Source organism: Electrona antarctica (genome assembly GCF_951216825.1).
Source record: "Electrona antarctica genome assembly, chromosome: 24".
Lineage (NCBI taxonomy): Eukaryota > Metazoa > Chordata > Actinopteri > Myctophiformes > Myctophidae > Electrona > Electrona antarctica.
In genome coordinates, this window is record NC_136803.1 from 10,305,665 (window position 1) to 10,331,794 (window position 26,130).

Below are 26,130 nucleotides of genomic sequence, written 5' to 3' on the forward strand. Positions count from 1 at the left end.
AGTTAGATCTGCATCTAATCCATAAATCCAACCTTGCTGCTGCTCACTCCCTATTGCAGAAAGGACAGGACGGAAGAATGATGTATACATATATATGTATGTATGTATGTGTGTGTGTGTGTGTGTGTGTGTGTGTGTGTGTGTGTGTGTGTGTGTGTGTGTGTGTGTGTGTGTGTGTGTGTGTGTGTGTGTGTGTGTGTGTGTGTGTGTGTGTGTGTGTGTGTGTGTGTGTGTGTGTGTGTGTGTGTGTGTGTGTGTATGTATGTATGTATGTGTATATATATATATATATATATATATATATATATATAATGAACCGGTAGGGAAAGGTCACACCAGGTCACAGCAAACGCCTTTGGTTTAATCTGGTAGAAGTACTCATATGTGTACTCGGATTTATCAAGCCTGATTTATACTTAGTTGCACACTTTTGGTGCGGCACTCGAAAAATACATACAAGCAGAAAACTCTATTTATCGTTTTTGTTTGTTTCTTTTTTCATTCTTTAAAACACTATTTTATACTTTTTATAGCTATCCAACAAAACCACACAATTCTTAATTTGCTGACCGGGGTCAGGTGATAAGAAGCGGCCTGCTCACTCCTCATGCTCAGGAAGCATGAGCTCAGTCCAGGGCTCTCCCCAGGTTGGCAGAAGGAGAGTAGCGCCCAGGATTTCACCTTAAGTAATTGGTACCGGGTGAAAAACTGGCGTACAAAATTGTGGGATAAAAATTTAAGGTAAAATAAAATGGATCCTGAGGCGCAGTGGTAAAGTGCCTGGCCACCACCGCGGAGGCTGTGGGTTCAAATCCACCGTGGAGCTGAGCATCCAGCTTTGCCGAGCGTCTATACAAACCCAATCGGCCCATGTTCGGGTCAATTGTCCGGGCATTGCGTCTTCACGGTGGGGCCTGAGTCCTCACTGGTAGGTTAGTCAGTTGGATACAGCAGCGACAACACAGAAATGTGTGTGGGGAGGAATCATTTGGCATAGCAACAAGGCGGTAAAATGTTTTATAAAACCATCAATCCATGCCCTCTGTATGCTTCAAACACAAAAGCCTAGATCTACAAGCTCACCTTGTAGATCTGCTATTTTCACTGCGTTGTATGACAAAGTATGAATCGGTGTGTTCCTTTGTGTCTCTTTTAGGTGAATCGCCATGACAACAGAGCTCGGCGAACCGCAGGAGGCCAGCCACGCCACGCCCACAGAGGCGGAGTGTTTTCCTGAAGCTGCCGCTCATTCCACGCCCAAACAGGTAGAAATCATTCATACATACATACATACATACATACATACATATATACATACATACTAGTGGTGTCAAAAAATATCGATATGAATCGATAATCGATTTTAACATTAACGATACGACTACATCGATGCACGTGTGTCTGGATCGGTCAAATTAGCGTCTGGATCGGACGTTGGATCGATCCTAAAGTTGTGAATCGATATAATTCAACTAACTGCGGGAAAAACACAGATGTACAAGCCCACAGCGCTGTGCATTGCGACGGGTAGATAACTTGTAGATCTGCTACTTCCAGCGCAGGAAGGGCGCATGCTTATGACGCTCTTTAACTTTGCACCAGCGACAGTCACAACACACGAGCAGCAGACGGGGTGCACAGGCAGATCCGACACAACTTTATTGCACACATCTGTGCTTTCATCCACGCTTCCATAGCCTTTTAAATCTTATTTCCCATCCACGGGCACAAGCAGTGATATCAACAGCTTCCACCCGATCTGTGGTGGTGTTCTGTTGTCTGACGAGGGAAGCTACTAGCTAGTAGCTAGCATGGGAGCTAACGTTAGTTTAACTTCCATATAGTTAGAAGGAGTCCTCCTTAATAACACTATACTTTCCATCCGTTCCCCAACCCCTCACACTCGCTGCTGCGTTTACACGGGCAGACACAAAGACGAATGGGAATATCATTTGGAGCTTTAACAATGAATGATAGACTGTATCGTTGCGTCTGCCCGTGTTTAATGGTCAGGGTTTCACTGTCCACAGCAGGCAGTCAGACCTGTCAAACTATGCACTTCCAAAACTCAGAGACATGCCACCACCTATAAATTCAAACCCACCTCTGGAATATTGCTATAGCTTTCATTTATTTTATTCCATAGTCTTAGTTTTTCTCTAATAAAGTTGTTTTTATTTGTTTTCTCATGTTCCCCTTGAAAAGTGTCTTTAAGTACTCAGAGAAGCATATAAATAATATTATTATCACTATTATTATTACTACTTGTTTTATTGCCTATGCTTATGTAGTCACTATTCATTGATTCACTCATATCCAAATCCATTTGAAAAAAAAGCTCACTGCTCAGGTCAAATAGGCCTATTGATATGCGATTAAAATGTTGAGATTAATTAATCAATCACAACGCCTCCAATTAATTAGATGTTTTTTAATTAAGTCCCAACCCTATTCTTTATAGATCTAGCTTCAAATAAAAAATCTATAGAAGGTTAAATGTGTCAGATCGCAACGTATCGTATCGAATCGAATCGCATCGCATCAAATTCCATGAAGTTCCACAAAATCGAAATCGTATCGATTTGGACTGAATCGAATCGAATCGAATCGTTCTGTATATAAAATGTATCGACCCCGAATCGCATCGTAGCCCATGCGTATCGATACGTATCGAATCGTCTTGTAAGGGAGAGATGCACACCCCTAATACATACATACATACATACATAGTATGTACATACATACATACATACATACATACATACATACATACATACATACATACATACATACATGAGTGTCGCGCCTGTCACAGACATGCACAGAGCTAGCTCACATCCACATGATCCACTTATCAATTCAAATCACACACTCATTCCTTTCTCAGACCGTCTATCAGTCAGGACAGAGCATTTTAAGCAGTGACTGATATTATCAGTCTGTAAGTGACACATTTCAGCAGGTCTCTTATTTCGCCGTAACACCGACATGCTAGAGGACAGAGGACAGAGGAGGAGGCAGAAATTTGAGTGTTGGAATTTGCGTTACTGACTTTGACTTTCACCCATTTTCAGGGTTATAAACATATTGATTATAAGATGGCACCATTTCTGCCAACTCACTCTTTAAAGGGCTCCATTTTCGTCACCGCTAAACCCCTTATCCCTAAACTTCTTTGCCTTTTTTTTACTATTTGAAAAACATTTTTGAATAGTTCAACTAGCCAATCTACATTGACACATTGTGAGCTTGTAGACTGGCCATTTTAACTATTCAAAAATGTTTAGCAAAATAGAAAATAAAGGCAAAGAAGTTTAGGGATAAGGGGTTTAGCGGTGACGAAAATGGAGCCCTTTGTCTCAGAGGAGAGCTGTGGACAGTTCAGAAACCTGCCTACCAGTGACATCATCGCCGTCGGTAGGCTAGGCAGCTTTGGTAATATCAAATTCGATTTCACAATGGCTCTCTATTTCATCACGTTAACGTTCCAAGATAAAGGCTGTATAGTTTCTTTTGGCATGGGACAACAACGTTCACAGAAAGGGCATTTACAACATTAAAATACATGAACAAAATATGAATTTAATACCAGTGAAATATGACTCTTCCTCCTTTTGCACTTTCAGACTGGTGAGGGCAGGGCATCCTACAGCTATGGGCAAAGCTCATTGGCCGAGGACACTGGCAGTCATCTGTCGTCCACGAGTCGCATCGCTCGGTCTCCGGGCAGAACTCCTCTAATGTTCAGGACAGTACAAGTTAAAGTCACTCTGCTGGACCATACTTTATATTGCTGTACTGTAGAGGTACTACTACTACTACTACTACTACTACTACTACTACTACTACTACTACTACTACTACTACTACTACTACTACTGAATACTTTTATATACTACTGGATAATTTATGATGGTCATAATGTATTTGCAATAAATAATTCAAGTGTGTGTGTGTGTGTGTGTGTGTGTGTGTGTGTGTGTGTGTGTGTGTGTGTGTGTGTGTGTGTGTGTGTGTGGTGCGTGCCTGCGTGCGCAGAAGCGAGACAGAGGTTATGTATTATTTCTGAAGGTGTGTGATTACCTGAACTTGTTGGAGAAAGATTACTTTGCTATAAGCTTCAGAGATGCAGACAATAACAAGGTATCTATCTATCTGTCTGTCTGTCTGTCTGTCTGTCTGTCTGTCTGTCTGTCTGTCTGTCTGTCTGTCTGTCTGTCTGTCTGTCTGTCTGTCTGTCTGCCTGCCTGCCTGCCTGTCTGTCTGTCTGTCTGTCTGTCTGTCTGTCTGTCTGTCTGTCTGTCTGTCTGTCTGTCTGTCTGTCTGTCTGTCTGCCTGCCTGACTGACTGACTGACTGACTGACTGACTGACTGACTGACTGACTGACTGACTGACTGATTGACTGACTGACTGATATCGAGATGTTAATGATTGACTGACGTGTTGTCCTACAGATCTGGTTGGATCCCGTCAAGGAAATGAAGAGACAACTCCGAGGTTAGACACACACACACACACACACACACACACACACACACACACACACACACACACACACACACACACACACACACACACACACACACACACACACACACCGCCAACGCTCTTACCCATTCTAAAAGTTATGTTAAACCACAGACTTGCATGGCTTATTGCTTTTCTAAAATCTTTCCCAAATATGCATGAAATATTTTCTACAAGAAAGTAGTCCCTGTCACTGCTAGGATAAACCAGGTAGTTGCAGTGCAAATGCATGGAAGGTACCACATGATGTATCAAGCGGTACGTGTCTTGGTATCTTGTTTTAAAGTGATTTGTAAAACCTTGCACATGACTAAAAGGAACACTCATCTTACCACAAATGTTAATACATCCATGGAACGGTACAGTGAATATTGTAAACAAGACGTCGGCACAGTAGTGATGGCACTGGCACTGTACTGGTAGTTACAGACTACTAGTTAACTGTACTGGTAGTTATAGGCTACTAGAATAGGCTAGTTAGTTAGTTATTAGTTAGTTAGTTATTAGTTAACCGTGTTGAACTGTTTCTCTGTGTGTGTTTGTCTGTCAGGCGTTCCCTGGATCTTTACCTTTAATGTGAAGTTTTATCCTGACCCCGCCCACCTGTCTGAAGACATCACCAGGTAGCCCCACCAGTCAACCACAGCCAAACTATTATGAAAGGAATCGATTAACTTAATGGAAGTTCTGTTCGTATTAGTAGGCCTACTGCTAACTAACTACATGACATAGCCAGACCTAGGGTAAACGTGTGTGTGTGTGTGTGTGTGTGTGTGTGTGTGTGTGTGTGTGTGTGTGTGTGTGTGTGTGGGTGTGTGTGTGTGTGTGTGTGTGTCTGTGCGTGCGTGCGTGTGTGCGTGCATGTGTGTTTAGGTATTATTTATGTCTACAGATAAGGCAAGACATCGTTTCGGGTCGACTTCCTTGTTCGTTAGCCACTCACACCATCCTGGGTGCCTACACTGCCCAATCAGAGCTGGGAGATTACGATCTAGGTAACAATACTACTATGATGAATGTATGGGAATGTTGAACGGGATGAGTAGAATGGAGGCACTACGTTCTTCCAGAGGGGGCTCCTCACTGGCATGTGAGCCAGAAAGGTACAACAGCAGTCGCAATCAGTGGGAAGAGTTAATAGGCATAACATGACTTACAGTAATTGCGAGAAATAGAATTTCAGCTGTTATTTGGGGCTAGTCCCACTGCCACGTCCCACTTGGAGGAGACCCCCGGGCAGACCAAGGACCAGATGGGGGGATTACATCTCCACACTGGCCTGGGAACGCCTCGGGATCCCCCAGGAGGAAGTTGCTAATGTTGCTCTGGAGAGGGAAGGCTGGAAATCTATGCTGGAACTGTTGCCTCCACGACCCGACTCTGGATAAGCGGTTGAAGATGGATGGATGGATTTGGGGCTAGTGCACTAGCGTCACAGCGCTAAGGAAAAGCTTGGCCACATAGAAAGTGCATTAAAGATGTATGAATCGGGCGCCACTATTGGCTACTCTAAAACCAGGACCCCCAAATTTGTGTATATGGCCACAGACCTACATCTGAAAATATTTCAAGCGGGTGCTATGACAACGGGTATTGCATACTAGGTTCCCAACTTGCATTGTTCCAAAGTAGGTCTAGTTTGTATAAAAGAAAGATGTGAAAATAGCCAGGCTGGAACCCCCTCAAGGGTCACTGGGGGTCCCCAGACTACACTTTGGGAACCAGATTGTTTGTATTGTTTCAGAGGAGTCATCAGAGGGGTCAAACTACCTCAGTGAACTTCAGTTTGCTCCAAACCAAAGCAAAGAACTGGAAGACAAGATCATGGAGTTACACAAGAACTGCAAGTTAGTACACACGCACTCACACATGCACGCACTCACATAAAGACGCAGTTTAAAAAGTTACAAATCAACATGTATCATATGACTACTGTGTGTGTGTGTGTGTGTGTGTGTGTGTGTGTGTGTGTGTGTGTGTGTGTGTGTGCGTGCGTGTGCGTGTGCGTGCATGTGTGGGCGAGTAGAGGAATGTCTCCTGCCGAAGCTGAACTTCTCTTCTTGGCAAACGTTAAGAAACTTTCCATGTATGGAGTGGATCTACATCATGCCAAGGTACACGCACGCACACACGTACAGACAGACAGACAGACACACAGACCCCTTTTTTTGAAGACCCCTGCTCTACACAATAAGGGCATATTCACACACCTGTAGTTCGATATACTCGTGCGATTCGCGGGAGAGGGTGCAACATTGTTGCATTTTTATTTTTTATTTTTTTCATTGTGGTAGGTATATTTATTATTATATTTTGGACTAATGGACCTGGACTAATAGAAACTCTTTTATTGTGGTTCAGATTGTTAATGAGGTAACTTCAGGCTTAACAGTTCTGACCCTGTTTCAGGGTCTGCAAGTCGGTCGACAGTCGTTCACAACGGATCGCGTCCAGGCGTGTTGTGAGCTTGTAGATTGGCTATTTTCGGCGTGCGACCCCGGCAGTTATCAAGCTTTACCGGGATACGCAGCAGACACAGCTGCAGGTGCTGGGTGGGGTATATTTCCTAATCAGAGGAGAGAGAGAGAGGTCTGCGGGTGCGCTTCTACGGTAGCACTGTGACAGGACGTTACCTTTTAGCACCGTGAACTTTCCTATACTCCTTATTCGCGTGTGCGTCTTTGACCAACAAACCTGAAACCACACACCCCATATGGGTCTGTTACTGAGTGCCATCATAAATGGGGGGATATGCCTATTTTTTAAGTAAATGCTACAGCCTTTTTGTTATTATCGAGAATGCGCCGTGGACCATGCAATGTATTTGCCGTGGACCATGCAATGTATTTGCCGTGGACCATGCAATGTATTTGCCGTGGACCATGCAATGTATTTGCCGTGGACCATGCAATGTATTTGGGCCACTGGGCGCATTTTTAAATTGTTCATAGGCTAGGTTTATGAGCCAACAATAATATTGTTTGCCCAAAAACAGGCTTATAATATAAGCCTGTTTTTTTACGCATTAACAAAGCGTTATTTTGCAAGCAGTCATGCATTTGGCAGCAGCAAATTATTCCTATTTGGTTAATATCATCATCATCCGTTAAAAAATAATAATGAATACATTCATTCATATTTATGCACTACTATAATCATTATTATCAAGTATATTTTGGTTCACTTGCTGTGTACATACATGCATGCACGTGCGTGTGTGTGTGTGTGTGTGTGTGTGTGTGTGTGTGTGTGTGTGTGTGTGTGTGTGTGTGTGTGTGTGTGTGCGTGCGTGCGTGCGTGCGTGTGTTTGCAGGACTCAGAGTGTGTGGCCATCATGCTGGGGGTCTGTTCCAGTGGGTTGTTGATCTACAGAGACAGGCTGAGGATCAATAGGTTCTCTTGGCCCAAAATCTTGAAAATCTCCTACAAGAGAAACAACTTTTATATCAAGATCACACCGGGAGAGGTAATTTATGCACGGCACGCGTGAGTTATGCAGAGTTATGCAGTGTCTGGGTCACTTTAGTTTAGCTGGTTGTAAAATGTTGGTCTCTCTCTCTCTCTCTCTCTCTCTCTCTCTCTCTCTGTCTCTCTCTCTCTCTCTCTCTCTCTCTGTCTCTCTCTCTGTCTCTCTCTCTGTCTCTCTCTCTGTCTCTCTCTCTGTCTCTCTCTCTCTCTCTCTCTCTCTCTCTCTCTCTCTGTCTCTCTCTCTGTCTCTCTCTCTCTCTCTCTCTCTCTCTCTCTCTCTCTAGTTTGAACAGTTTCAGTCTACTATTGGCTTTAAGCTGCAGAACCACAGATCTGCCAAACGACTTTGGAAAATTTGCGTGGAAAACCACACATTCTTCAGGTAAGTGCGTGCGGCGTGCATGCGTATACTGTATATCTTACTGACAGACTGTGGTCTGAATAGCCTCAAAAAGTGGTCCACGGGCAAACTGATTTGCCTTCCGGACGGTGAGAATCAAGATGTGTACACACGTTCTTGTAGAAACATCAGCATGCATCATGATACAAATAGCGAAAATAGCTGATCTCATTATGACACGTTGATCTTGTAGTTCTGCTACTTTTTTACCAGCTGCTTCGTAGAAGCGGCAGGTTAGTGTTTACCTGGGAAACTTGCGACCGGTAGACGGACACCGCTAGTCTTTCTGCTGAGTGTTGCCAAGTCTGCATATTTCCAGGCTAACGTGGATTCATTCACAGTTGCTTGCCTGGTTTGGTTTTTGGAGTCTGCTTAGCTTATTTCTGTCACGACAGTTGCCACCACTGGCAACAACCCATAACATCCCATCGTCTGCACGGCATGGCTAGTCGAGCAGTTCTGATTGGCTCCCTCGTCTCCAGCCATGTTGCCTCAGAATTCTTTAGGGTCACTAATTTGAGCATAACAGCGGAGCGCAGCTAAAAAGTGGCATAACGTCAGCAGCAGACCCACAGATAATAATAATGCAGCTGGTAATTAATTGATTTAATACATTTGGGCTTGTTTTACTTAAAAAAACAAAACAAACATTCAACGTGCATGACAAGCTTGAAAGTCATGATCTTGTGAAACAGAAAAGACCTCACAGACCCCCAGGGATCTTTGGTGCCCCCCGTCCAACGTTGGGAAACACTGGTTTATAGAACTCTCCAGGAACTGATCTGTGTGTCTGTCTGTCCGTCCGTCTGTCAGGTCGATCGCTCCAGAAGAACCTCCCAAACGGTTCCTGAACCTGGGCTCAAAGTTCCGCTACAGTGGGAGGACTCACATGCAATCACGCCGCGCCAGCTCCCAGATCCACAGGCCCGCCCCCCACTTCCAGCGCTCCACCAGCAAGAGCCGCAGTTTAGATGGAGGTACTAGTACTACAACTACTATGAATACTAGAACCAAGGACGGGTCCTTCCCATGAATCTATCATAGTTAAAATGGAGTTTGAAGTTACAATGGGTTTGCATAGGAAGGGGACAATGAATATCAAATATCTAAATACTTAATCAAGCAACTTAAAAACTGTCTGAGGTGCACACAAAAGCCAGGGTGCCAAGTGAAACTCTACTATGAGTTATTCCTGATTGGTCCAGAGACAAAGAGTTAGTCCAGGTTGTTGTTTATTTGATTCTATTTTTTCCTACTTGGTGACCGGACATTTTGATTGGTTCCCAGCTCGGAGGATCAGGCCTGAGAGGCCCACTGACATTCAGATTGGCTCTCCGGCCATCACAGGTACACACGGAGCATGCCCAAAGCATTGCAGCTCTTAAAGGGACAGAGTGACATATTTAATGGTAATCTTATTGATGAGCTATATTGTCGGGCCGGCTGACCTACAGTAACTACATTTTAGCCTATGCTTAGTATGGGCGTATTATTAGCATTGTTGTGTTCCATTAGCCAACATGCACATGCTATTGTTTTGTTTATTTATGAAAAATGGTTGACAGGCCAATATATAAATTTTATATGCACAGACTTACAGAACACTTTCAGTCTTAATGCTTCTCCCTAGCTTTCTCTCTCTCTCTCTCTCTCTCTCTCTCTCTCTCTCTCTCTCTCTCTCTCTCTCTCTCTCTATCTCTATCTCTATCTCTCTCTCTCTCTCTCTCTCTCTCTCTCTCTCTCACTCTCTCTATATAGATGCACCGAAAGGAAAATTATTGGCCGATACCGAATATAGGAAACAGTTGGCCGAAAACCAAATACAGAATAGCCGAATATGATTCATTTTATATATCTGTTTATTTTTTACATGGTGTAGGCCTACCATTGCTGTCATGGCCGTACCTTAAAGCTACCTGATTATGGCAAAAGTTAACTTAAATAATAATCACTATGTGCTTGTAGCCACATTTTGATCATGTCATCACAACAAAACATTAGGTTATGTAGGTATAACCCCGTGTTTTCGGAGATGTCATTACTAAATTCACCGATCGCTGTCTGTCGGTGTGTCTGTCCTATTCCGGGTCACCAGTGAAATGCATGTTGGGACGGACACAGATTAATACTGGGACACACTTTTCCGCGTAACAGACCCACACAGGGAAATTCCGCGTAACAGACCCACACGGGGAAAACAACTCGGACGGGGCATGTTAACGTGAACACACGCGCTGTTTCGACACCACACTGAACATCATTTGCTGTTCATATATTCATAACGGGTAAGGACTAGTTTATATTATGGACCAAACCAAACAGAAAAAAAAAAGTAGGCCTATGTTTCACCCACATACTGTAATGCAAAACAATTAGTTTAGTCTCACTGGTCGCGCTGATGTGTGAATAAAAGATGGATATGCCAAACAATTATTATACCAAAAGAAACAAAACAATTGCACCAAAAAATATAAACGGAGGTGCACGGCACACTTGGTTCCAGCCGTGGGTTCTGGCCATTATTTCCGCTACAGACTGGATTAGAAAACTGATCCCATAGCCAGGGATTCTCTTTTTTTGGGGGATATTTACATTTAGGCAGATGGACACCTGATATTATTGACTTAATTGTTAAAGGACCACTTCACCACTTTTCAACCTATCTTCATATAATAGGTCCTCACTAATAATCATGAATAAATGGTGCAATTTTTTGTGTCTGTGTCTCATAGGAGGGCTGTGGGCAGTTCAGAAACCGATGGGGAATACAAGCTAATAGAAACTGCAGACTTTCTAGTCCTGAAAAGTTGCAATGCGAAAATGGAAGCCATCGTTCTCACGATAATGAAAATCTAAATATCTTTGTAAAACAATATTGTTTAAAAAAAAATCTGCCTAATGATGATGTCACTGGAAGACGGTTTCTAAACTGCCCACAACCCTCCTATGAGACACAGACAGAAAAAAATCGTGCCATTTTTTCATGATTATTAGTGAGGACCTATTATATGAAGAAAGGTTGAAAAGTGGTGAAGTGGTCCTTTAATATATGTAATGACATGTCAATATCCTTAATGATTCCAGAGTGAAATACACAGAAAGGAGCATTTTTTTGCATTTATTGTGAAATTGTCACACTGTCTTTAAGAGGACTGTCTGCAAATACCTAACACCTGCGAATACCTCTCACACACACACACACACACACACACACACACACACACACACACACACACACACACACACACACACACACACACACACACACACACACACACACACACACACACACACACACACTGCTTAGTGGCTGCCAGCCTACGGTGCATGTGCTCAGTGCTGATTGGCTGATTGGTCACCCTATGCTGAGCTCTGATTGGCTGGACCTGCCGTTGCCGTGGCAATGTGGCGTTGTGGTGCTTTGTGTAAAGGCTAAGGCCCAAAACATACTGGTTGTGGATGTGGAGTACTGGTGTTAAATCTAACCTCATCTTCATTTAATTTCTCATTGCTGATGCTCATTCTGATGTGGAACCATTTCTGTCTGTTCACACTGTGTCACTGTTTCCACACCTAAGCGCAAAACGGTCGACAGCCGCGCACGTCTTAAGCTGTGCGCAGCTTATTTTCCGAGTTTTTAGACAGCTGGTGGATGGAAATTAAGCTCCACCTCCGCGGAAGACTTGCGCGGAGGAGAGCGTTCCCGGGAATCTGGCCGTCGCGCAAGTCTTCCGCGGAGGTGGAGCTTAATTGACATCCACCAGCTGTCTAAAAACTCGGAAAATACGCTGCGCACAGCTTAAGACGTGCGCGGCTCTTTAGATAGTGTGGCAGCACCTTGTCTCAGTGGGCTGTGGACCGTTCAGAGAGAGCTATGCCTACCAGTTACATCAATCGCAACGAAATTCGAGCGGGCGCTCGTATTTGACATTCCGTTTCTCTCCAAAGTCGAATTCTGTCACTAGGCCTGTATACATGTACTGTTGGAGCAGCCATAAACTACACAGGTTAATCTCGATGGTCTGGGTATCTTTGTAAAGTTAATGTTAGTAAAAAGCAGGTAAAAGAGCAACGTTTGAGCAGACAAACATCAGTTTACTTTCCCATTCACTGTAGTAGAAGAGCTGACTAGTGTGTACACGGCAGATGTCTTGTCTCCGCCTACAGGAAATCCCTGGGCTGCGACCAGGGCACCCGTCTGTGGATTTGTCTATTCCAGGAGGACAGCACTTTGGCTTTGCTCCGTGGTGGGACACATTACTCAGTGTTGGCATTGCCTTGGGGGGGTAATAATTTACTATTCTGTGCCTATTGGGTTGCAACTCGAACAGGGCTGAGTCGGCTCTAGCAAACGTTGCAACGTTTGACACGGCAACCCGCTCTTGTGGCTCAAGTTTGCTAGAGACAGCGCCCCTCCATCGTGGTCTAAAACTATACTTTAAAAAGATAGTTGCGGTTGTTGGAAAAAGTAGTGGCAGCAGCTGGGTTCAAACCCAGGAGGTGTGGATCTGCAGTCTAATGACTAGACCAGCATGCTACTAGTTGGCTGGCAGAATTGGTTTCTAGGCTGTGTTAGTTGGGCTGCCTCCATTTGCTTTTGCGGTGGGGTTTGAAAGCAGGCTTCCGCCACAGGTCCTCTTGCTGGCGGCTCCTCACTGGCAGGTCATTGGTACAAGACTATACGCATGGATGTGTGGGGGATTGGGGAACTGGCAGTACAGCGACTTGGGGAGACATCATGTCAAAATGGACGTAGGCTTTGCTCCAATACCTCTATAAGAGCATGAACACGACAACTCCACTCTCCACATCCAGTGTTTTTGCCATGATACAGTGACAGACAGACAGACAGACAGACAGACAGACAGACAGACAGACAGACAGACAGACAGACAGACAGACAGACAGACAGACAGACAGACAGACAGACAGATAGATAGATAGATAGATAGATAGATAGATAAATAAGCATAAACTCATAGTGTGTGTGTGTGTGTGTGTGTGTGTGTGTGTGTGTGTGTGTGTGTGTGTGTGTGTGTGTGTGTGTGTGTGTGTGTGTGTGTGTGTGTGTGTGTTTCAGACTTTGGTTTGGGGTTGTATGCTTCCTCTAGGGCCATCACCCTTAGCGACGTAATCACCGTCGTTACACCCGAGAAACAGTTGGAGCCAGGTAACTGTATTTGACATTACACTAACTAGGTTACTACATTATGAAAGAGAGCAGTCACTGATGACTTCTTACTTTAGTTATTATCTTCTTTTTATGTTTTAAATGTAATACACAGTTCTTCAGTATTGATGTTTCATGGGAGTGAGGTAGCAATGCAAAAAAAATGCATATATTATTGTCTCCCTTTCATTGTTTTCAAGGTAAAAAAAAAAGCTAAACTTTGTCAGTCTATCTATGTCTAAGTGCTAAGTCAGGGGTTCTCAACGTTTTTGGCCGGGGACCCCCGGAAATGCTTTGGCAATGTCTCGGGACCCCTGCCCCGCCCCCTCCCGACCCCCAATATAAATTGACTGCTACAATAACCTTTAACCATTTTGGGCGGGAACCCCTTTTGGTGTTTTAAGCATTGTTATAATTTAGCTATTGAAAAATAGCAGATCTACAAGCTCATAGCGCGCCACCGAGTGGCGCGCTACGAGCTTGTAGGTCTGCTATTTTTGAAAAATCGTGAAAATAAAATTTAAAAAAAAATCTTTTTTTTTTTTTTTTTTTTTTTGAAAATAATTTGGGGACCCCCTAAAATAATTTGGCGACCCCCCCGAGGGGTCGCGACCCACGGGTTGAGAACCCCTGTGCTAAGTGATATGCTATCCCACAAATTGTGCTGTCCCTTATCTGCTTCCATGGGACACTACCTGACGTGGCAACGTTGCAAGCTCATCAATTAGGATTAACTTGAAAGTGTCATAATTTCTTGAATGTTTGACGCAACAAGTTAATTTACATTAAGTAATTGCATAATTTCCCTTGTCAAGCCAACACAAATGTTTACATTTTATGCGGAAAGATGCGAGTACTATAAAATAAATGTATCCTTGCAAAATCTGCGCCATTCCGCCGATTATGCATTGAATTATGCAATCTAATATGGATATGAAGCATCGACTGGCGGTGGAAAAGTACTCATTTAACCAAAGAGTATAGGGCGCCACAGCGTCCTCTATGGGCCACTTATGGAACTTGTCTGTTTGTGTGCAGATGAGGAGCTGCTGATTTTGACAGCGGAGCGGGACGAGAGAATCAGACTGAGAGACAAAGAGAAAGACGAGGAGGAAGAGGAGAGACAGAAGAAGCTGAGAGAGAAAGCGAGAGAAAAGCAGAGAGAGAGGGAGAGAGAGAAAGAGAGAGCGAAGGAGAGAGAGAAAGAGAGAGAGGAAGAGAGAGAGAAAGAGAGAGAGGAAGAGAGAGAGAAAGAGAGAGAGGAAGAGAGAGAGCGAGAGAGAGAGGAGGAGGAGAGGAGAGCTCTGGAGGTCTCACAACACAGCCCCCCCTCGCCAGTCCAGCATGACACCAAGGTACACACACACACACACACACACACACACACACACACACACACACACACACACACACACACACACACACACACACACACACACACACACACACACACACACACACTTCCAGACAGACCAATGTGTGCCCTTTGTTCTAATCTGTCTGTCTGTCTGTCTGTCTGTCTGTCTGTCAGACTGAGCTCACAGATACAGCTATAGATCTGTCAGAGGTAAAACATTATTATTATTATTTATCATCATTATTAATATTTTATATCCATCATGTACATTACTACCAATTGTACCAAATAATTGTGTGTGCTTGTGTGTGTGTGTGTGTGTGTGTGTGTGTGTGTGTGTGTGTGTGTGTGTGTGTGTGTGTGTGTGTGTGTGTGTGTGTGTGTGTGTGTGTGTGTGTGTGCGTGTGTGGCGTGCCTGTCTGTCTGTCTACCAGTCTGATGAAGACTCAGACTTGAAGACACAGGTAAGTCTAGTTTAATGCATGGTTTTCTAGTTCCGGGGTCTTCATTCAACATCGGAAAGCTGCATCACACTGTGAGCTTATAGATTGGCAATGTTTAGCTAATGTTTCCCTCTGTCACGGTGCAGGGCAGAGAAGGTGTAGGACCCTAGCCTGGCTAATAAGCCAGACCGAATCAGCCGTTGAAAAAAATTGCCTGCCGGCGGATTACGGTCTGGAGAGGCTCAATTGTACGCCCATTTCCTACACCAGAGAACTGGTGTGGCCAATCGGGACACGGTATGCAATATGGGCGGGCTTTGGTACAGTGACGTTCAATGCTTGAGACCTTTGACTGACAGTAGCTCTGACCAATTGTGTCAAAGAGAAAATGTTTGAACCCGCCCCCCGGGAAACAAGGTCCATACACAGGATCTCCAGACTCAAATACCACACGACAGTGTGATTTGAGTCTGGCTTATTAGCCAGGCTAGTAGGACCCAAGTGCAGACAGTAGAAGCAGAGGCAGGAGTCACAAGATCCAGGTTTTATTAACAACGCAGGGAAACAGGCACGAGGAAACACTAGGAAATAGGAATACAAGCTCTAGGATTCAAAAACAAGACTGAACAGTGACTACAAACAACGACTCAACAGAGAACCAAAACCACAAGGGCATATAAATAGACAAGAGCTAACTAGACACAGGTGAACACAACTGATAATCTGATAATCAACACAGGGATAGGCTGGGGAACTAAGGGGACACAGGTGGAAACACTGGCAATCACAGGACTAGTGAGACAAGACAGGAAGGACAGGAAGGCTACAAAACAAGACTACAAAATAAAGGTACACAGTGTAAAGCAAAACTGAAACTGCAACAAGGAATCAAGGACAATACAATACTACAAAATCACAGTAAAACAATTAGTTAAAACACTAACTAACTAAAAACCAAGGAACACATGAAAATCCAAAACATGTCACGGAACGGCAAGGGATCAAGTGGTGACTCTTACTAAATAAAACACACAGACATTTGGCCCACAGTTTGGTGGTTCTCAAAGTAGGGTCCGGAGACCCACAGAGGGTCCTTGACTCCTTGAGGGGGTTAGTTGGTTCAAATTAGCTATAGCAAAATCAGTTTAACCACTTTAATGCTGGCTATTTGAAAATAGCCAATCTACAAGCTCAAAACGTGTCGAGATGCGAAGCATTGCGAGCTTGTACAAAAAATGTGCTTTAGTTGCTATGTAATTAATTATTAGTTTTGAGGTGCTCAGGTGGCGCAGTGGTAAAGTCCCTGATCACCACCACTGCATCCACCGTGGTGCATCCGGCTTTGTCAGGCATCTATACGGACACAATTGGCTCCTTTGATAGCCTTGTGCCAACAATAGCCAACCAGGCACTCCATTCAGGAGTGGTGGATTATAATGGCCCTCCTAAAGGCCTCACCGAGGTTTGTTGGGCTTCCTCCTCACGGAGGACACAGGCTGGGGCGCTAACCTTAGAGTATAGCCTAAATGAATAGAGGCGGCACCAGGAGGAAACCCTGAGGAGAAATGGACATAGTGGCCGGATTTGGTATTGCAGCGTGGGCCCAAACACATGAACAAGCTGGTCCATTGACTATCATTGTGCACGTTCACGGTGACACGTGAATGCTGTTTCATACGTGAACACACGTGAACGCGTGCAATGATAGTCAACGGCAGCGCGTTCATGTGTTTGGGGCAAATCCATCCCAGAATGCACTCTGTTCCTACCCGGAAGGAGGAGTGAAATCGCCTCATGCGCTTTAGAGCAACTTAATGCAAGTGGATGGGAGGAGAACTCGGGTTCCGTCTCTATTCATATATACTCTAAGGCGCTAACCCATACTGCTCACCCGGGTGAGCAGTATCCTTATATAATAATACCTGATGATCATGTTTTAGGGTGGAAAAAAATGACAGAACTATACTGTACATCTTTAAATAATTCAGGTGTTAGTGAGTGAATTAGTGGATATTATGTTAATTAGTTCAAAATAACTGATGTATCCATTTGATTTCAGGAACAGGAAGCAGGCGGAGCTACCGAGGAAGCGGAGGTGATAGCTGTGGAGGTTGACAGCTCCATCTACGCTTTGCGCCGCAACTTCCTGGAGGGCGTAGGTGTGTGTGTGTGTGTGTGTGTGTGTGTGTGTGTGTGTGTGTGTGTGTTGTTCTGAGGTAATTTATTATTTTTTATCAGGGCTGTCTCCGTGCTGTGATTTGCCCTTAAGCGTAAATGGAATAGAAGGTTTGATATGGGTCTGATATTATATAAGTTATTGTTATCTAGGTTGGGTTTATTCAGTAATGGTTTTATGACGGCTGTTTTGAATGCCTCTGGACAGACTCCTGTTGTTATGAATGTATTAACACACCCCCCGCCTTTGGTATTTGAATTAATCTTGGCGTAGATTAAAGGGACACTTCACTCTTTTTGTAAAAAAAATTAAAAAATATATGATTCTGGTTTCAGTATTTATTTCTGATGTATTTTAGCGGTCAATTTGTATGTGTGTGTGTGTGTGTGTGTGACAATAAATTGTTATTGTAATTGCAGGAGGAGGGCGAGGAGGGATGACGGAGTGGGACATACGAATGTCCTGCTCTCCTGTTTTCACGCCCATGATAGAGCCTCTGGAACCTCAGGAGGTAACTACGTACTTTTACTCACATACTTTACTCAAAGGAGCACTATACCCCTTTTTCATCCTATCTTCATAGGTCCTCACTATACTGTTCATCATTATTCTGTGGTACCTTTTCCGTCTACTCACTCTGTGTCTCAGAGCAGGGCTGTGGACAGTTTAGAAACCTGTCTACTCACTCTGTGTCTCAGAGCAGGGCTGTGGACAGTTTAGAAACCTGTCTACTCACTCTGTGTCTCAGAGCAGGGCTGTGGACAGTTTAGAACACTGTCTACTCACTCTGTGTCTCAGAGCAGGGCTGTGGACAGTTTAGAAACCTGTCTACTCACTCTGTGTCTCAGAGCAGGGCTGTGGACAGTTTAGAAACCTGTCTACTCACTCTGTGTCTCAGAGCAGGGCTGTGGACAGTTTAGAAACCTGTCTACTCACTCTGTGTCTCAGAGCAGGGCTGTGGACAGTTTAGAAACCTGTCTACTCACTCTGTGTCTCAGAGCAGGGCTGTGGACAGTTTAGAAACCTGTCTACTCACTCTGTGTCTCAGAGCAGGGCTGTGGACAGTTTAGAACACTGTCTACTCACTCTGTGTCTCAGAGCAGGGCTGTGGACAGTTTAGAACACTGTCTACTCACTCTGTGTCTCAGAGCAGGGCTGTGGACAGTTTAGAAACCTGTCTACTCACTCTGTGTCTCAGAGCAGGGCTGTGGACAGTTTAGAAACCTGTCTACTCACTCTGTGTCTCAGAGCAGGGCTGTGGACAGTTTAGAAACCTGTCTACTCCCTCTGTGTCTCAGAGCAGGGCTGTGGACAGTTTAGAAACCTCCCTACCGGTGACATCATTGGTAGACTGGATTGGACATTTTCAAACAAGATTTAAAAAAAATAGCATCATACTTTTTCATTTAATAAAAATCACCACTTGTGTGCAGTACTTTTACTTGTAATAGAGTATATCTACAACCAGTTGAAGTATTTATTCCGCCACTGCACTGTATTGGTTTATGTTCTTTGTGTCTTTCTGAACAGCCAACGACATCAGATCTTGAGACTCAGCCCCTCCCATTGGACAGCATACCAGCTGAGGTAGGTCAACCAGGCTGTCAATCAAATGTAAATATTCAACTTCTATTGCAATCTGTTCTATATTCTATCCTACGATATATACGTATAATAATAATACTTTCGTGAAATGCACATCATGTTTATAGACTTTTAACCAACGACTGAAAGCATAGTAGTTAGTATTCATGAAAATGTTCACTATAATGAAAGTGTAAAGTCCGGTCAAATAAAGTCTGGTCAAATACCCATTCACTTGAATGGAGTGTTAATCCTTCTGCAACCAGCAGGCGTGGAAATAGCAACACCTTCTAGGCCATTTATGACAACTGCAGTTCTAATCGACCTCCTCATTGGCTTAATCTTTAAAAACCGGGTCAATGCCACCTGCTACCAACAAGCGAGCCCACACTGTCTCTTCAGGAACAGTATTTTCTAGTTATAATAAATAATGAATGATTATAGTATTCTGTGGTATACAGTATATACATTCTGTCTGTGCTGCAGGATGCCTGGCTGTTAGTTAGCCACGCCCCTCCTCAGCCAGACAGCCAGTCGCGTTACGGTGGCACCCGTCCTCAGCCAATCAGAGAGAAGAGCTACAAACTGGGGCGGAGCTATGACACGCTTTCCGGAATGGTGGTCACCATGACGTCTCAGGACGCCGACGTCACCCTGACGAGTGTTGACAAAATGGCCGCAGAGGAGATGCTGGCGGGCACGGTCGTCTCTGTGACCCTGGCAGATGACGTCATCAATGATGTCATCCGTGCGGGACTGCCATTAGTTACCATCTGCGAGGTGATGACGCCCAGCTCTCCGCTGTCTCCTAGCAACGCCTGGCCTCCCAGTACAACGACAGCGAGTACCACAACAGATAGTACTACTACTACTACAGTTAGTACTACTACTATGGCTAGTATTGCCGCTATAGCTAGCACTACTACCACTCCTGCTAGCAGTATTACAATGTGGACGGCAGGAAGTCAGGTTCACCTCATCTCTGGCCCGGCGGCGGCCAGTGATTACGACATCAGCGGTGATGTCATCAACGCTCACCACAGTCGGCTGATTCTGTTGAGACCCGATGACCTCCTGACGAATGCCGGCCTGCCCCTCCTCTCTCCTGTGTCCCCGGGTCAACTGAGCGGAAGGACGTCTCCGTCCCTGGCCAGTGTGGTATGCTGATCCGGCAAGCTGATTGGTTGATTAAATGTTGGCATGGAAACCAAGCACACGCTCCGCTTACAAGCCTGAGGATGTCTGCCGACATCCCCGCACACAGTGTGTGTGTGTGTGTGCACGCTTGCGCGTGAGCTGCCTCTGATTTATTTTGACTCCCCCTGCCTTCGCTGCTGTGCCATTCTGAGCCTTCTACACTGAAACCAAAATGGCCGACGGGAATGGAAGCCTGTTGGTTAGAAGCTGATACTTCTGATACTGCCACTAACAAAACAGAAATGTGCTTGTTAGCAACGCTAACCTGCACTACCTCACTAACCTCTTCTTTCATTTTCTTAACACTAACGAAAGGGACTGGAATGCCATTCGCTAGCCGCTTCTGTCTGTCATCAACGAAAATGAAAGGATGGTTTGTTAGGTTTCTCTCAGGACACAACACTAACCAGTAGCGCAACATCATGGTGATAGGCCCCGGTGCAGATATTTTGTTTAGCCCCACCAAACTCAAAAAGTGACACGTGGGACGGACAGAGGAACGCGTTTCAGCATGTAGATCGGCTTTAGCCGTTTGATTTTTCCTAATGTTGGTGCAACATAGCATTTACATTCAATGCTAGACTGGGCGGGGAGGGACTTGGCTCATATATTCGTCGATATTTACGCCACTGACACTAACACCTAGTTCACACACCATGACATGGTATTCTGCTTCCAAGCTGAACTAGGTGTGAACTAGGATTCCACGCAAAAGTGACATGGAAGTTTGGGACTTCCATGTTCCAGTTCACACACACACACACACACACACACACACACACACACACACACACACACACACACACACACACACACACACACACACACACACACACACACACACACACACACACACATGCACACATGCACACACTCAGCCCTGGACCAATCAGAGGACTCTAATCATCTTTTGCAGATGGTGTTGGATGAATATCAGTTTATGTTTATTTAAATTAGGTTAAGATGCAGGTTTCATGCTCAATTTGAGGCTCTATTAAGTCTCAGGTTCTGAGAGTTTATGCTTCCATTCCAGTTCATAAATTCAGTGATAACACATTTGTGAACTCACATTAATGCAACTCCATGTACACTGTACTGTACATGGAGTTGTATTAATGTGAGCATACTTTTGTTTATAAATGTGTTATACTATACATTGTACAGTATATTAACATTTTTAAAGACCATGAAAAGGTTGTTAAAATAACAATGGGCTCAACATTAGAAACTGCTATGTTTGTTTGTTTAAGTAAACTACACTCACAGGAGCCACCCATGTCTCTTTAGCTTCATCCCCCTGCATGGCTACAGCTGTCTGTCTGCACCACCGTTTGTGTGTGTGTGTGTGTATTTGTGTGTATTTACATATGTATTTGTATTTATGTGTGTAGCCCAAGCCGACATTCGATGACATGTCTCCAAAATTGACTGCTCTGCTCCAGTCGGCATCAAGAGGGTGCACTTCTACAGAACATCAAGACAGCCATATAAAGGTCTGTCTGTCTGTCTGTCTGTCTGTCTGTCTGTCTGTCTGTCTGTCTGTCTGTCTGTCTGTCTGTCTGTCTGTCTGTCTGTCTGTCTGTCTGTCTGTCTGTCTGTCTGTCTGTCTGTCTGTCTGCCTGCCATTAAAACGTCATCATCACATTACTGTCTTCATCCATACAAACTGTTAGTACGCTGGCTGTACTAACGCCTCTCAGTAACTAGCAGCTATATCTTGCTAACCCTAACCCTTAGCCCTTATCCCTAAACCTATTTACCATGTTTGACTATTTAAAAAAAGTTCAAATAGCTGATCTACAACTCAGAACGTGCCGATGTAGATTGGCTAGTTGAACTATTTTAAAATGTTTTAAAATAGTAAAAAATTGCAAATAAGTTTAGGGATAAGGGGTAAAGTTGCAAAATATGTGGAAAGTTGTGTAATATGCGACATTTCTTAAACCGTTGTTGCTTTCCAAAATAATCGGACCCTAGCTAAAACACTACTATGACTTTCAAGTTGTGCTTTCTTTGCTTCCTGTTTCAGACATCGGAGAGTGTTGATTCCGTTGTCACAACGTCAGAGTCGCATGTCCAGAACCAGCCAATGGTGGACGAGCATAAGGTACACACATGGCTGAGGGAAGTAGGGGTGCTGGGGGGGCTGTAGCACCCCCTCCCCCCAGGCACAGCCCCCCCTCGAACAGGAGGGGAAGAAAAAAAAAAGATACAAAATATGCTGTATCACAGTATTGGCACCTTATCCTGGTTAATTGCCTGTGTCAGTTCGTTCATATAACTTGCGTGTGGAGAGGGAAAGTAAAGGCCACGTTTGCGCGTGAAAATGCGCAAAAATGCACGTGCATGATGCGCGTGCACGCGCATTTTTGCGGCGCGCGCTATGCGCGCGCACCCCCTACTAGACGCTCAGCCCCTGCGAGTGTAAAGTACTTCCCGCGGGCCTGGGTACACACTGGATATCTGGGCCACTAGAAATACCCCGCCCCGCCCCTCACGACCTGTGTGACACCAGGGTTCCCCTATAGGCTCTATGCACTCAGAATAGAGGGTATGCTCGTGACATCATCATCAAACCCGGAAGTTATGCAGGAACGCCTACTGAGTGGCAAAAAACTACTTTCTGGCCTTGACAGCCCATACATCCAAACAGAAAAGTCCTATTTGATTGTATTAAACAACATTAAACAATGTTAAACTCACTTTGCCTGTTGCTTTGCCACTCGATGTGCCACTCGATGTGCTTTAAGCATGCGCATACCCTCCTCCTTCCAGGCCCCTTCCATACTTCCTTCACAGGTGTTACTGATGATACTAATGAAGGCTCTGTTCCATTTAGTGTACAGTGGTTCTCAAACATTTTAATTTCAAGGACCAGATAAATCTGAGAGTGTCCATTTTGGTTCCATTTGTACACTCTAAGAGTGACCATGATCACGTCATTAAATGTGTCCGTGTGTATTGTATGTGTACGCGCATGTGTGTTTTAACCCATTTTGGGGCGGGAACCCCTTTTGGTGTTAGCATTATGTTATGCTTTAGCTATTGAAAAATAGCACATCTACAAGCTCATAGCGCGCCACCGAGTGGCGCGCTATGAGCTTGTAGGTCTGCTATTTTTGAAAAACCGAAGAACGACTGACATAGAAACATAGCTTTTTCAGAAAACTGTCAGGATGTAGAAGATTTTTTTTAAATGTAGAAGATTTTTAGAATCTGATCTCAGGTCAAAATGGGTTAAACGTTTCATATAGGGGCTTATTGTTTCTTTCTGTCTTTTTTCCTCAATGTTTTTCCACTAGGACGTTGCAGCCCTGGTGAAGGCTTTTGAAGCTCCACGGGTGAGAAAACATGTTCATTTAGTCGTGTTCACATTTACAAGAAATACTTGAACAAAAACAATAGTAGATGCACAAACTCAGCAACACGGTTTTCAGGATACAGATCACGGATACAGGAAGCATCACCTCCTCCATATATGGCGACTCCCAATAATTATCACAGACAATGAACAGAATTTAGCCAATGCACGCATGCACCACGCACGCACGCACGCACACACACACACTAACACATGCACGCATACGTGCGCGCACACATGCGCGCACGCACGCACGCACGCACGCACACACACACACACACACAGACATTTTGTGGTGTGTAATCTACGCCTACATGGCATGAATCATCATCAATATGTCCTCAGGTGGTGAAAAGAGAGATGTCAGCCACTAGGATTGAGAAGAGAATAGTTATAACTGGAGAAACTACTGACCATGATGACCAGGTACTTACATACTTTCTTTCTTTCTTTTCTCTTCTTTCTAAAATGGCTATAGTCCCATTCCTTGATTCTGATTGTCTGGTTTCCATTTAGTAGTAACATTAAAAGATAAAAGGTAAACTGCAACCTCTTGTGGCTTCTTATTGCTTGATTAACCCATTTTGGGTGGGAACCCTTTTTGGTGTTTTAAACATTATGTTATAATTTAGCTATTGAAAAATAGCAGATCTACAAGCTCATAGCGCGCCACCGAGTGGCGCGCTGCGAGCTTGTAGGTCTGCTATTTTTGAAAAATCGAAGAACGACTGACATAGAAACATAGCTTTTTCAGAAAACTGTCAGGATGTAGAAGACATTTTTAGAATCTGATCTCAGGTCAAAATGGGTTCACCCATTCTAAGTAACAGGGGGCAGTGCCTCAGAGAGTCTCATGCACACTCCAGTTTTTAGGTGATATCCTACTCACAGCAGGTGTTGGGAAAACTACAACATGACGTCACGCCGCGGTAATAGGCGAGTCACTGCTCACCCCAGCACATATTATCTCTGTTTTTACTAGACACCAAAAAGGTGAGTATCATCTAAAACTGGAGTATGCGTGGGCCTTACTCATATCAGGAACACCTTGATGCATTGCTGAGGCCTGGAATCGAACCTGGGGCCTTTGGCTTCCCAGACGGGCTCTCTAACCATTCAGCTATGGCTGGCTGGCTGGCTGGCTGGCTGGCTGGCTGGCTGTCTGTCTGTCTGTCTGTCTGTCTGTCTGTCTGGCTGGCTGTCTGTCTGTCTGTCTGTCTGTCTGTCTGTCTGTCTGTCTGTCTGTCTGTCTGTCTGTCTGTCTGTCTGTCTGTCTATCGTCCATCCAATCTAATCTTCTGCTGTCTTTGTTTCAGGAGTGACACTGGTGCATTGTGGGAGATGTAGTTCACACCCAGGAGACAGTAAAGACTGTCTATATCCACCCAATGGATGGACAAGCACAAACACAGACGCACGCACACACACACACACACACACACACACACACACACACACACACACACACACACACACATACACACACATACACACACACAGAGACTATACGCATAGTATACACATGCATGCATGGACACACATGAATACATACAGTACATATCTGTGTAGCCTATATACATATATTGTATGCATATATATATAGACAGAGACATATATTCTCTCACAAATGTGCAAAACGCGTGCGCAGCCGCGCACACACACACACACACACACACACACACACAGAAAACAGAACCGGCAAAATTCACCTGTCTGTCTTTTTTATTTATGTAATAATAATAATCATAATAATAATAATAAGAGAGCTGAAAAGTCATTTGCCACATTGCAATACTCTGTAACTTCCACTTGTTACTTAGTCCCGCCTCCAAGCAAGGAGGCATGTATTTGATGCTGGTCCGGAGGAATGGAGCAGGTTGGCCTGATAGCAACATTGCAAAACTCACATTTCTGCCTAGTCACCTGCTCCTCCTGCATGTCCTGTTGTATATTGGACAACGTATCAAGCGGGACCATGTAAATCATCATTACTTGCGCAAGCAGAGCGTGCAAGTACTGCGATCGGCTGGGTATGTATGTTGGTGTTGTCCGCCGTATGTCGGTGTTGTATGTCGGTTAGCAAGAGTTTATAGCAACTGTTAGCAAGGACAAAGGGCAAAGGTATATGTATAGAAAAGGCAGCTGGAGTTAGAGGGGATGCTTTTACTATTATTATTTCAGTTAAACATGTTAAATAACATATTGATGTCAGTCGGGATACCAATTTGTATCCTATCTGCAGAAAGAACTCATACAGCATATAGCATAAACAAGTGACATTGGAAGTGATTAAACAAGAACACAAGCATATATTGTAAATGGAACACATTTTATGCTTAATGGAGTTATCTCTCCTGATTGGATAACATTGATATCTCAACCTGAAAATGCAAAAGGTTGTTTGATAAAGAACTGAAGAGCTCAGCCAGACCCCTGTTACTGAACA

General features: G+C 44.2%; 1 protein-coding gene across 1 annotated transcript; it reads left to right on the plus strand.

The window, feature by feature from the left end:
* Positions 1–1,166: 1,166 nt before the first annotated feature.
* Positions 1,167–25,006, plus strand: LOC306917119 (band 4.1-like protein 3; the record flags this gene model as incomplete). Its single annotated transcript, XM_079495252.1, has 20 exons — positions 1,167–1,265; positions 3,627–3,806; positions 4,039–4,143; positions 4,456–4,498; positions 5,079–5,151; positions 5,402–5,523; positions 6,273–6,375; positions 6,555–6,642; positions 7,842–7,994; positions 8,281–8,378; positions 9,210–9,373; positions 9,684–9,743; positions 14,905–14,921; positions 15,358–15,387; positions 17,426–17,525; positions 17,962–18,053; positions 21,715–21,816; positions 22,353–22,430; positions 23,626–23,664; positions 25,001–25,006. The coding sequence occupies 20 exons, from the start codon at positions 1,167–1,169 to the stop codon at positions 25,004–25,006; spliced, it is 1,752 nt and encodes a 583-aa protein (XP_079351378.1).
* Between the last annotated feature and the right edge of the window lie 1,124 nt (positions 25,007–26,130).